At 43.1% G+C, this 12516-nt stretch overlaps 1 protein-coding gene across 4 annotated transcripts; it reads right to left on the minus strand.

Moving 5' to 3' along the window:
- Positions 1 to 1061: 1061 nt before the first annotated feature.
- LOC311422493 (uncharacterized protein) lies at positions 1062 to 12277 on the minus strand. Of its 4 annotated transcripts, none has more exons than XM_084495615.1 (12): positions 11754 to 12277; positions 9294 to 9415; positions 8687 to 8735; positions 8377 to 8420; positions 7579 to 8237; positions 6025 to 6130; positions 5601 to 5747; positions 5336 to 5396; positions 4934 to 5100; positions 4741 to 4851; positions 3530 to 3638; positions 1062 to 3207 (listed from the first exon to the last, which is right to left on the minus strand). In XM_084495615.1, exons 1-12 carry the CDS (start codon positions 11992 to 11994, stop codon positions 3197 to 3199), a joined length of 1827 nt encoding a protein of 608 aa, XP_084351741.1. In that variant the 5' UTR covers positions 11995 to 12277; the 3' UTR covers positions 1062 to 3196. The 4 variants fall into 4 exon arrangements, with proteins under 4 accessions (XP_084351741.1, XP_084351740.1, XP_084351739.1 ...); XM_084495614.1 differs by having other exon boundaries at positions 8377 to 8423; XM_084495613.1 differs by having other exon boundaries at positions 1062 to 3638; positions 11754 to 12276.
- Positions 12278 to 12516: the final 239 nt, after the last annotated feature.

Consider the following 12516-nt stretch of genomic DNA (forward strand, 5'->3'; position numbering starts at 1 on the left):
TGGGCCTTCTGGTCAAGAGGTTGCTTTTTGGGCTTCAGTGACCTGAAATCTTGTAAGCACCAGAACTGATCATGGAAAACAGTTTCTGGTGCTAACGAGGATTTCATGGGGCTATGACCAGAACAGGAGGCTGGTGTTCATACGTGCCTTTTCCAAACCTCGTGTTAAAGACAGCTGTGGGTGAAGCCTTTGAGTATTCTGAGTATTGTAAAATGTTTTGCTAAGACCTTGTTACTGCTGCTAACAGCTTTCAGCTGGGACTGTCTAAAGAGATTTGTGGGCAGCCTTGCAGGGTGTGGGGGCTGAAGGAATTAATGCTAACAGTTCAGTGAGTGCTATCCTTTCCTTTGGGACAGTCTTGAGTTGGTAATGGGCCCTACCACAATTACAATATCCGTTAGCAGGTACTGGGCTAGAAAGCATTAGCCCCACAATTTTCACTTGATTGTAATTATTTTTCCTCTTTAGTCCAGCTATTGAGACCAATTGTCTGTAAAGAGCTGGTGTACCACTTGCAGTAGCAGTTGCATGAGGAGTAGGGAAAATGCAGTACTTGCAGAGCCCCTGTCTGAATGCTAACAGCTCTCTCTCTTTGCAAAGGGAAAAAAATCTGAAAAATCTTGCTGTAGAAGTGCAAATTATTTTTATGCAAATGGATGAGAAGCTATGGGCTTTTCAGCAAACTCTTATATTGATCATCTCCTTAGGTCCTTTTTTTTTTTTTTTTTCTGATTTGAGATCAGTTGTAGACAAAAATTCTAGTGCTGAAAAATTTGGGGAATTGTTTTTCAAGTTCATTGAAACAATAGTATTCTAGTTCCTAGCTAGAGGTAGTGGGTTGATTAATATGGCTGGAAGAGAAGGGTTTTTTTAATTATTTTTTTATTATTATTACAATTGTACTCTTAAATAAAAACCTCCAGCAATAACTAGTAAAAACCCACTCTTATGCTTGTCATTTTTTATTATTTTAAGTCTTCCTGATTTGCTCTTTCTATGATAGTCACTTCTGCTGTGAGTGTAGCATGACAATAACAATTCATAAAAACAAGTAAGATACATACTGCTTGAAATCATGTATTTATTGGCACGAAGGAACAATGAAACAACATAAAGGGTACCTACTAATGGTAATGCAATTAAGATATAACTCGTAGAATATACTTCACAGGCTAGTTCAGCTTTAGGTATGTTGAATAAATGATACAGACTAATAGGTTAAAGTTCCTGTCCTCCTTTCACCTGAATGGAGTCCTTGTGAATAAATGAACTTGATTAATGCTGTGTTCGTACACAGTAGTTTTCTACACTCTTTAAAGATATCCCGTAAATCAATTCATTTTTTCTCTTAAAATGCTTATTGATGTACTTCCCTACTTGTTCACTGTACCGCTTCTTTCTTGGTTTTGTCTGTGATACAGAATTTCTTAGTTTTCACTGAACACAGGAAGTCTTTAGTTTCAATGGGTGTTGGATCTGATCCTTAAGTCTCACGAATGGAGGCTGAGTAACTCAGAAGATCCTCATTAATTCTCTTCAGATGAATAAAAAGAGCTGTGAGCTCAGATGTGAGTTAAAATGCAAACATGAATGAGTGGTAATAGGGAGGACAGAAAAAAAAATAAGAGGAAAATCTTTGTACTTAAACATAAAACCCAAAAGGGGAAAGGAAAGACTTTATATGATTAAAACATGTAGAACGCCTATTGAAGGAGGTGGATGAATGTTCCAGTGTTTTACAACTCATTATGTGAATAACAACACACAAATTTTACAATATACATAAGAATTTTGATGTACCATGTCTCATTCACACTAGAGAAAATAAATGCAGAGTAATGCAATACAGAAGAACACTGTTTAGCTGCTCAGGGCATGAGAAACAGGATATGACCCAAGTCCCACTGGAGTTAACTTAAACACTGTCATTTTTCAGTAAAACTTGGTTGATGCTGTGCAACATAGCTCTTGGAGCTTAACACTTAAGGATATCCAACAGGAGAAAAGAAACCTTTTTACAACAAGGAGACTCAAAGGGATCATTAAAGATAAATTCCCCAAGCATGCTGAGTACTTAATACTGGATCCTGCAATGCTTACATGTGAAAAACCTCCCAGTTTAATGGGAGGGACGTGTGTGAGCTAATTGCTGGATCAATCATTTTGTAGATTATGTCAATGTAGATTGCTCCATATGTAGCAAACAAGGAAGTTTCATAGAAACCAGCTAATTCACAATCAGAAGTTCAAATTATGTGAAGTCTGGGAAGAGATTTCTCTTTAACAGTTAATACCTAATTTCTAGGAATCCTGTTGAATACTTGGATATCTGGCAGTAGGAAATAATTCAGGCTACTGTTAGCCTTCCAACTTGCACAGTTGCTCAGTACAACAAAGGATTCTTTGAGGTGTTTTTATACATTTGAATTTTATGAAGGTATTTTCCTCTGTTAGATCACCAAGAATGAACTGATTCAAAATGTTTTGTGTCCCAGACTTCACCTCCGTTCCATTACTAGTGGCAAATTCTGATTGCATAAATAAAGAGCTTGACTTTTGTTGAAAAAACATGCTCAGTATCAGTGTGGGGGTGTTCTTTTTTCTTTTTTTTTTTTGGAGGGGGAGGGATTTTTTTTCCAATGGGACTGCCTTGAAATGTGACAACTCCAGCCTTGAACAAATTGAGAGCCGGACTACTGAAAGCATTAAATACAGCCCATCAGATTCTGATTTCCCATAGCTCATGTCTAAAATGATGTTGCCTGAGGTTTTCAGCACATCTGAACAGTAAGTTCAGAGACTGTATGTTGATACGCTCAGGACTAGGCTTTGAAGGGCTACAATTTATTTTTTTCAAATTAGGCAGCAGTGTAAACACCCTTGTCAGAGCTTCAGAACGTAGAACACCTACAGCTCAAAGAGACTTCCAAAAAGAAGTGCAAGCGCTCAGTTTCATGAGAAAATTAAGACCTATTGATTGACTGGAGCATCTAACACTGAATGCCTAACACTGTTAAAACATGGCTTAAGGATCTTCCCTATTTAGTATTTACTCTTTAATTCTGGGTACTGAGGAGATATTTTCAACAGTTAGTTCAAGCTATATTACATCTGAAGACTTTTACTGTCTGTTCTTGGTCTATTCTTCAGCAACAGCTGCAGCACGTGGACCGTGAGATACAGATAATGAGCCTTATCAGCATTTCCCTGGAAGGCAATAAACCAACACATACTCAGTTCAGTCAACATGTTAAGTCTTCTTTCTAATGCCAAATACTCAGTGCCCTATTTTCTATTTGGTTTTGGGTAAGGAGCTTTGCAAGCAAAAGAGATTCTGTGCAGAGCTCTGGACTTGATTCAAAGCCTATTATAAATCACTGGGCATCTTTTCCATCAGTTCATGTGAATCTGATGAATTATGGCTATATAGCAATGCAGGAAATACACCAGAGCTAGCTAGTACATGACAGCTGTTGTGCTCACAACAAAGCTTCTGACTAGGCAAAATCATTTCCCAACCACAAAATACCTTTAAGAATGATGTCAATGAAGTCCAAAGATGAAATGGAAAGAAGTTCAGAAAAGTTGTCTGGCGATGAGGGACAAGGCATTCTTGGAACCTCCAGCAAACTGTTACTCTGTGCGGATGAAGAAACCAGAACAGTAAATTCCCAGCAGAAGTCACGCGTGCTTTGTGATAAGAACATGTTCTGATTTTGCTGTGCGAAACCTAGATTCTGCTCCTTACCCAAAGATGGGAGGGGGTGGCATGTTTATCAGTCGGTTCAGTCAGCGATGAGCTGGCTTGAAATTATTTTAATTGCTTCTATTGTGTTTTATCTCCTACAGATCATAACTGGTAAGAAGCTAGGTTCCTAAATGACCTGAAACATGACTGTATGTTTATATTCCTATCTAAAAATCTTGTGATATCAGTTTCCATACACGTGCACAAGTGAGAGCTCTTATCTGATAGTGAAATAGAAAAAGACGCAAGAAAAAGTGAAAGGGCTGTTGTCAGTTTTAAGCACTGAATATTTGTTTAATCTTGGACAAATCTTTGAGGTTAATCTCTGCATTATTTCAGCAGAGCAGAACTGCACCCTAGAATCTTAGTCCTCTGTTACGCACTCAAGCTTCTGCTTTTCAGTGTTGGTGCCTTGATTCCTGTATCAAAAATTTAGCAAATTTTGCTGATACCCATAGGAGAACCCATCTATTTTTTGGCTCTGTCCATGCAGGCTTTGGCTGGTGTTGGTGTGGAATGGGTGTGCAAAGGGATGGAGAAAATGATAAAATTCAGCTCTTTGTCTTTTAAGAAGCTGCTGAAATTAGCAATATAGTGCAGGATTTGGGATGGTGGCATTCCCTTAGTGGGACTGGAGGAATTCCCTTGGTGTTGCTACCGAGATGTCTCCATCTGAAATGTTGGCAATGAATTTGTTGTTGCTGGGAGGAATCACAGCGGGGGCAGGTGTGAGCAGTGTGACGGCAGCCTCCCCATGCAACTGGAGTTATTGCAAATGTAACAGCCCCTTGAACAAATGTGGTAAGAGTTCCTACAGTGCTTTTTTCCTGAAGAAGGGACGCTCTACCCTACGTCAGCATGGGCGAGGCTTGGGAGCATTATCTACTGCCATTTACAAAGCAGTATGGCTTATATTGCTCTTGGTAATGTCTGTTTGGTTTCTTAGGTGTAAATGCCAGAGTCTGCGTAAAAGTCACTATATAAAGTCTTACCTCTTGAAGAAGATGCTCTCTTTTGGGTTTATAGGTCTGGAGCAAACACATTAGCTCAGTATTCTCCTCAATTTTCAAATAGGGAGTGGTAATCTGACATGAATTTAGTACCTGCAAATGACAGTGAAACCTGTGATTGCAAACAAATAGGAAAGCATAAAGTCACAACAAACAGCCTGTTGCTGGTTCTCACCTGCATCTCCAGTTTTCCTCCCATTTGCAATAAGCAGTTAATTCCCTCGAGAATTTGATCTTTGCGTAGTCTGAGAAACCTTCCCGTGTCAGTATTGATGTCAGTTTTCTGCGATTCCAGAGCTAAGACGGTATGGGCAAGAGCAGCACAGTGCAGCGGGGTTAAACCTGAACGGAACAGCACAGGCAGGTCAGGCAAATCCAGCACTCGAACACCCCACTGGAGTAAACCATCCCACACTAGGCTATTTGTAAAGGATGCCCTATCAAGACTGATTGGTTCACCTCCTAGAACTTGTAGTTTGAACACAAAATTGATCATCCTTTGGCTGAGATAAAATCTGTACTTTGAAACTTCTGGCGTCTACGCTAAGCATCCATGCAGCTAAGCTTTTCCTCTTACCATAGTGGTCAGTCAGGTTCACTTCTACCCGCATGCCATTGTCTTTGCAGTTCTTCAAAACCTGAAATCAAGAAGATTTTGAGATGATAAATTCTGATTTCGGCACTGCCAAAATACCCCCATTAAAGCTATCTCACTTTAACCACATCAGACCAAAGCTAATTTTCATGTACATAAAATCCTCCTATATTTTACAATGAAATGCATTTGATTTCTTTGCTCTATCCTTGCACTTAGGGTTGCACAACATAAGTGACCAGTTTACCTCTAAAACTCTCAAGTAGCCATTCTCTGCGCACAGGTGGAGCGGAGTTTTCCCCAGACCATCCTGCTCATTGACATTAGCTCCCAGGGATATAAGGTCACTGACCATCAGGTGTTGGTTCTTTTCTGCAGCAAGATGTAACGCAGTCTGAGAAGAGAAGAATGAGAGAAACTCGTTGAAAGTGAAAACTGTTTTCACTTTCCACAATACTTGGAGAATGAGGTGGGGAGTTGGGATTTGGGGTTCAGTTCCCAGCTGTGTTAATATTTGCTCGGGCGGATCACTTCCTCCCTCTTTTGTTTCTTCCTTCTACACAAGCATCGTAAACACTCCTCGCCTAACAGGATGCTTGGTGTTTATCAGAGTTGAAAGACATTTATGTGTGATGGAAAATGTCCCCATTCTTTGCAGGATAGCACCCTACCCGTTTCTCTGCATCCTTCTCATCAATTTTATTTAGGGCTGCAAATCTCCGTGCAAGCGCGTAAGTCAGGGCTCTTCTTCCTTGTGCAACAGCCTTGTGCAGCAGCCTGGAATAAAACACCACTTTAAATAAGTAGGAGATAAAGGAATGGTTAAATTACTCAAAAGTAACAGTAGGAGTGTAATTTAAAATGTGAAATGTTGAAGGTCATAAAGGCCAAAAGCTTGGGGTATTTAAGCATTTCTTTAGTTTCTATATGAATGAGGGAGGTGCTGGTTTTGCAGCTTTGTTTGAATCTATCTGCCAGGATTTCTCAGTCCTTAGTTCTTGCTGTTGTCCCATTTCTCTCCTCTCCAAGAGCTACTCCATGCTTCTTTTTTGTTACCAACCTCCGTTTTTTTTACCTGCATCCTTTAGTACATGGAAGAGGAGTAAAAGACACGTAAAAACCCAGAGAAGGGAAACCTTTCTCCTGCACTTAAAGAAGTATTTCCAAAAGGTAATTCCCAGTCCTATGCAGGAGAGCTCCATTTCTTCTGTGCATTCAGTCTCACTGAACTACTCAAAACAGTACATTTCTCCTGAACTTCGTACAGAAAAGACTTGTGTTCTTGTAAATGTGGGCACATCTTCCTTTCCTCCTGGAGGAAACACTGATGCATCTGATGTAGGCATTTATATTATTATTATTATTATTACTTTTTTTTTTTGTCCTGTAGCAAGGTACCCTTGATGACATCTCTATAATTCTGCAACTCACTGCAGTTCTTGTTCTTTTCTGTGGGGTCTGTGAATACTTTGGGGCCAGAATTGTCCACATGAACAGGAAGGAATCTCTTTTCCAGCAAGCCTAAGACAGTTTAAGTTACAAGCTCTGTCAGTCTGATTTGATAGTAATATCTTCCAACTAGCTGAACTTCATGGAACAAAATAAGAGATATGAAGCAAGTAGTCGTTTATAAAAAATAAATAAAGACGCCATGCTGGGCAAAATGAGATCAATAAAACCTTTGCTTTCAATTAATTTCTAACAAAACAGCCACTCCCAGTTCTTCGGAAGTCTGTGCTCTACACTGGCAGCATATGTATATTTAGGTGTAATCCTCCCACCCAGTTTTATTGCCAACTAATAAAAAAAAGTAATTTTCCTGAGAGTGTATGCAGCTTGGAAAAAGATCTCTTGCAAATCTTTTTCTGTGGCAATTATTTGTTTTGCTTGGTTTAACTTTCTTATGAATACCTGTAATTTTTAACTCACTTTTGAGTATTGTTCAGACTGATTTTTTCCTGACATCAGTTGTAGTGTAGCAATCCTACTGCAAAAATGAAATCTTTCTATTTTTACTAATTTAACTTGGATTCTGATTTTCATAATTGAATTTCGATTCTGTCTACAACTGTGGATCCTGAAACACATCTGAGCCTCCCATGGAGCAAGGAAGCCTTTGCTGCAGGTGTGCCCTCAGCTAGCGGCTGAAATTACAGCAAAGCCTCAGGACAAGCGAGGCCCCAGGAAACAGAAAGCAATGTATTTCTATAGGAAAAAGTGGAGACCTGTTGCCATTTTCATCAGGTGCAAGCAGTTTGTCGGCCGGGATGTTTCGCAGCAAACTTTCCTCCCTGTGTAGCTGGAACTGGAAGAAAGAGATGGCAGAGAGATCCTGCTGTGTGAAGGAAGTCGAGGCCAACCTCACGTGTCCCCCAGCATCTGGAGAGCCCGCATTAGCTTCCAAAAATGCCTCCGGGTAGTGTCCTGATGGGTCAAAGCAGGGAGATGTGTTCTGTGCAGGGTGTCTCCAGAAATCCTTCTGGGTACTGGCACGGGCGTCCTGCACCCACCAGCCGCTCTCTTTCTCACTTGTCCTTGGGAAGGTTCCTTGAGAGCTGGGCTCTTGCACATTTTTCTGACCGTCGTGTGAAGAAGTCTGTACCTCTTCCTGTATGGCTGAGCTGTGCTCTTTAAAACAGCACTGGGATTGCAACTTGGTGAAGCTGTGGCGCCTCTCCTGCAGGCCACCAGCTGCCTGCTTGCTTCCCCTGCTTTCCCACCGAGAGGCTTGCGGGTCCGTGGAGAAGCCCTGCCCGAAGCCATCTGGCACCGAGCACAGAGACTCCTTCTGCAGTTGGCTTTTGTTCAAGTCTTCCTGCAGCACCTCCACCAGGATGTCGAGGTCCTCTAAGCCTTTTAGCGTTTGCCCAATGCTCTGCTTGCTCTGAAACAGCAACAAAAACGGGGAGGGCGGAAGATGGGGGAGGGAAATCAGACATGAAATGTCCTGTTCTCACTCAGTGATAGAACATGAAATACGCCTGGGGAGGCTGGCAGCACGGCGATGAAGGTGTTATGCATACCTGTCTAAGCTGTTTCTCTGTATAAGGGTGAACTCTTCTCTTTTCTGCTGGAAAGAAAGGAAGAGAAAATCTATTTTGAGTTATGGGGGGAGTACACAGAAGGTATTTTCATCAGGAATTTTGTCGCAGATAACCTTTAACATACAGGGTTTTGGCACACAGCTGTCCTGCTCCTGTAATGTAAGGGGAGCGAGGAGCTGGCACGGAAAACTGATCCTGGGAGAGAAGTGGCTCAGTTCTTTGGGTACGTAATGGGGATGTCCCCATTAGAGAAGGAGGCTGTTACCAAGAGAGGAAGGAGCTTCCTAACCTGCTTTTCCTGAGGATCCTTTGGTTGCCATCTTCGCTAATGAGGCTTCCTGAGGACATAGAAAAAAAAAACAGCTATTAAATAAAACTCGATTTGAGATTCTTGCAGGTAAGAGAAAGTGAAACAGAGGCAAAGAGCATAACAGAAACTTTGTAAATTGTCCTGCACCATGCACTTTGCACAGCAGGCTGTAAGCAAATCAATTTTCATGAGTGGGTAACCCATGGCAGCCGTACAAAGATAGCGGCGTAGCCTTTAGAGCAGACCAGGTGGCTGGGAGCCTACCAGCTTCGTGGGCTGGTTTTGCAGGTTGTTCGCAGGTCTGGGTTGCGAGAGCAAAATCGCTGCTGATTTCAGGCTGTCTTTGGATTACAGTATCCAGAGACAAGGATCTCTTGATGTCACTAAGGAGCGGTGTTCCTAGCACAGGCTCTGTGTAAAATTTGGTATATTCTCCTCCTTCATTAAGAGCTTAATGCACTTGGTGGGTGGAAGAAGCAGCAGCTGTAGCTGTCACCTCTCCAGAACTTCACAGGGTGGGAGTGGGACGTGTGTACAGGATGCTACAGCTCTGAGCCACCTTCCTAAACCCCAGGAGCGTCCTTACCTTGCTCTGAGCTGGCTCCAGGCCTTTGGAAAGCCGGATTTTTTTCAGTAGCTCCCGTACTGGCATCTTCACCCTCACGCCCATGTAACGCTTCTGAGGGGGGTTGGAGCTGAGTGCAGGCTCTGGAAAAGTCATAACACGATGCTTAAAGTAACATAATTCTGAGCTGCTTGGAATAGTGGGAGGGTGAGGTCACCCTGGGAGACAGCCTGTGATTCGGATGCTCATCATCAGTTGTGGGAAACTTCCACCTCACCCTGTGTGTCCCTTAGCTCGGGCCTTTTATTAAAACACTTCCTGCTGCACAAATACCCCAGTGCATTGCTTCTCAGGCTACAACCGCCTGTGTGGCCTCACAAAGGGAATTCTTTTCTGGAGCAACCAAACAAAAACAAACCCCAAAGCTGGCTGCGGGATCTTCAGTCCCAGGGCACAGGCAGAGAGCTGAGTTAACCTGCACGTTACCACATGAAGGCCACGGTCAGGCTTCAGTGAGCAGGGGTGGTTTCAGCTTTTAGAGAGGCTGTCCCACGTGTGAGCGTGGCACTGGCAGTGGGAACAGGACAACAAGGAGCAGCGCAGCAACGCAGAAGGGAATTCAGATGGGTGGTTGGGAAAAAGAAGGAAAGGAATTGGGTGTTTCTGTTCTGGCACTTTCAGTGGTGCAGAAATAAAGGTGCTATCTTGAGACTTGGCCTTGGGCAGCTCCTGTTGTTGCCCATCAGCTCAGGGCTGCCAGACTGGCTGAGAGCACATTGCTCTGCTTTTAGGCACATCCAGGTCAGTGCTCCTCTCAGCCATGTCTTACTTCTGTTGCAGTGAACCTCTGTCCTGTGCTTTCTTATATTGACAGGAGTGAAAAATGAGAGTTGTTTCAGAGCTGAGATAGTGATGCCATGCCCGAAGTCTTTCTGCAGCGGTTCTCGTACGGTCAGTATGGTGCGATTCAAAGGGAAGCAAGGATTTTTGGTAAGGGAATGCAATGGTTATTTGAGAATATATATAATTGTCCAAACAAGCTTGTCTTCGTCAAAACAAGCTGCTCTGTAATTGTTTGTGTTAGGTCTTCTTGCATCTCAGACTTGAATCCCCAGACTTGAAAGACTTGCCCAGATTAGGAGCTTAAACGCATCGCTTTTGAAATACCTTTTATGTAATGCTGCTTCCCGCCCCCCGCTCCTTGAGCACGATCCTCTTCCTATAAAACACATTCAGTAGCAGCTATCATCGTCATAAATGATAGCTTTATTGCCTTAGTTCAGCATCTTCCCAGCTCGTTAGCAGAGCCGATGCACGATTACAAGGCGGGCGCTGGGGTCGCTGTGCAGGCTGCTGAGGGGTCAGGGAGAAGGGAGAAGCTTCCCTCCTCGTGCAGGTCACGACACTCAATGATTAAACAACACAGCAGGCTGGGAAAAGGTGCGTGCAGCTCAGGCAGGCAGCTTCTGTTAGAGGCACAGTCAGTGGTAAGAAAAACTTGGGGTACACTGTGGCGGCTGCTGGCATCTGGCGGGCGAGGCGGTGCGCAGGAGCTCAGCAGATGTGCACGGTGCATCATCTCCCCAGCCTCGGGATGTCTCGGAGCAGGCAGGATTGGCATGGAAACCAGCCGCACGAGATGTGGTTTTGCATCACGTGGCGGTGTTGCTCTTCCCTGCTGCGGGCGATGGGAGGCTGACGCCCCTTCGGCGGGTGGGTGCCGGATCCCAAGCAGCCAGCAGCGCGTTACGGATGTGCATGGAGCTGCTGTGCTGTGCTCATATCCCCGGCCTTTGTGAATGTCTGACCTACCACTGAATATTTAAAACACTGGGACTTCAAAAATGTAGATTATTTCTCAGATTGCTCTAGAAACGGGAATAATCCCCGGTTTAGACTGGTGCTTGAAGAAGAATGATTTAGTCTTTGTAGAGCATTTTAAAGGCCTATGTGAAAAGAATCATGAAAAGGCTAAATTGCTAGCACGTTATTATCTTCAAGCTATTTTACAGTAAAAATGCTAGATGATGGGTTAGATTACATGCCCAGATGTATCCTTGAAAGTGAAGAACTCGGCAAAGGCAATGATTCATCATGCACCCTTTCATATGATTTTGTAATCTTAATAGCTCAGAAGGTCATATCTATTACACTGGTGTTAAATTCAGAACCAAACTTGCAATTCAGATTATAAATGAGCAGCAGAATGCTAGAGAGAGACCGAAACCATGGAGTGCTGAGCAACCCTTTACGAAAGGGAATAATTTCTGACTTCAGCAGCAGACCATGACAAAATAAAAACAAGAGTTGAGTAGGAGAGAGCACCATGCATCTTTGTTTGACGTTACTAGCATGGAAACTTGGTGTGTGCTGCTGTTAGCACAGCTCTCTGCTGGCACAGAAGGAGTTGTGAGGCAGTGTACTTTTTTGCTTTGCAGAAGCAGCATAAAATAGAAAATGCGAATAAAGATTTGATCTTACCAGCAGGAGCAGACATCTCTTGTGGGTTACGTGGAGGTGTAGGGTAGATCTCGGGGCTCGCAATGTTAAGTTCAGTTAATCCAGAGTCTGGCAACGATGGGCTTTGTTGAAAAGAGCTTTTGGGGCTGGCAGTTTCTCCAGGCAGAGGAGATCCCTGGCCTGGGCTGTAGCCACAGGTTTCATTTTCACTGCTGTTTTGATTGACCAGTAGTTCAGGACTCATGCAGACTGTTTGCAGCATTACCTCTGTGTGTGGAGGAAAAGGTGAAAAAGGAGCTTTTCAAGTTAAAAAACAAAAACAAAAAAAAAAAAAAACAAACAAAAAAACTTGGTTGCAAAAAGAAGAAAAAAATCAAGTTTCACATCAAGCACATGATAGCTGTATTTAATTCTCCAGTGTAGTCAGCCACTCAAAGCTGGGTCCAAATTTGCTCCCCTGTTCTTCCCAGCAAATTGCAGCAGTTGCAGGATAAAGCCCGCCTCGGGATCCCGGCAGTCCCTGCAAACTGCTTTTGAGAGTTTCTTGGTGCAACCCTCCCTCGCTCTTTATAGTCAGGTATGGCCTCAAGGACGTCAGCCTGGGAAGGCCCCACCCTCTTTCCTAACTGCAGCAGCAGCTGATGAAGAAATGACTTTTCCCATGAAGAGACCGAGTATGAGTCGAAAAGTCGTTTTCCCTAGGTACAAAACATAATTAAGCTGTTAGATTTACTGCAAATAACACCAGAAGGGAAAGAGACCTCTGATTTAGACTAATAGGTTG

The sequence above is a fragment of the Aythya ferina genome, assembly GCF_964211825.1.
Source record: "Aythya ferina genome assembly, chromosome: 22".
NCBI classification, from domain to species: domain Eukaryota; kingdom Metazoa; phylum Chordata; class Aves; order Anseriformes; family Anatidae; genus Aythya; species Aythya ferina.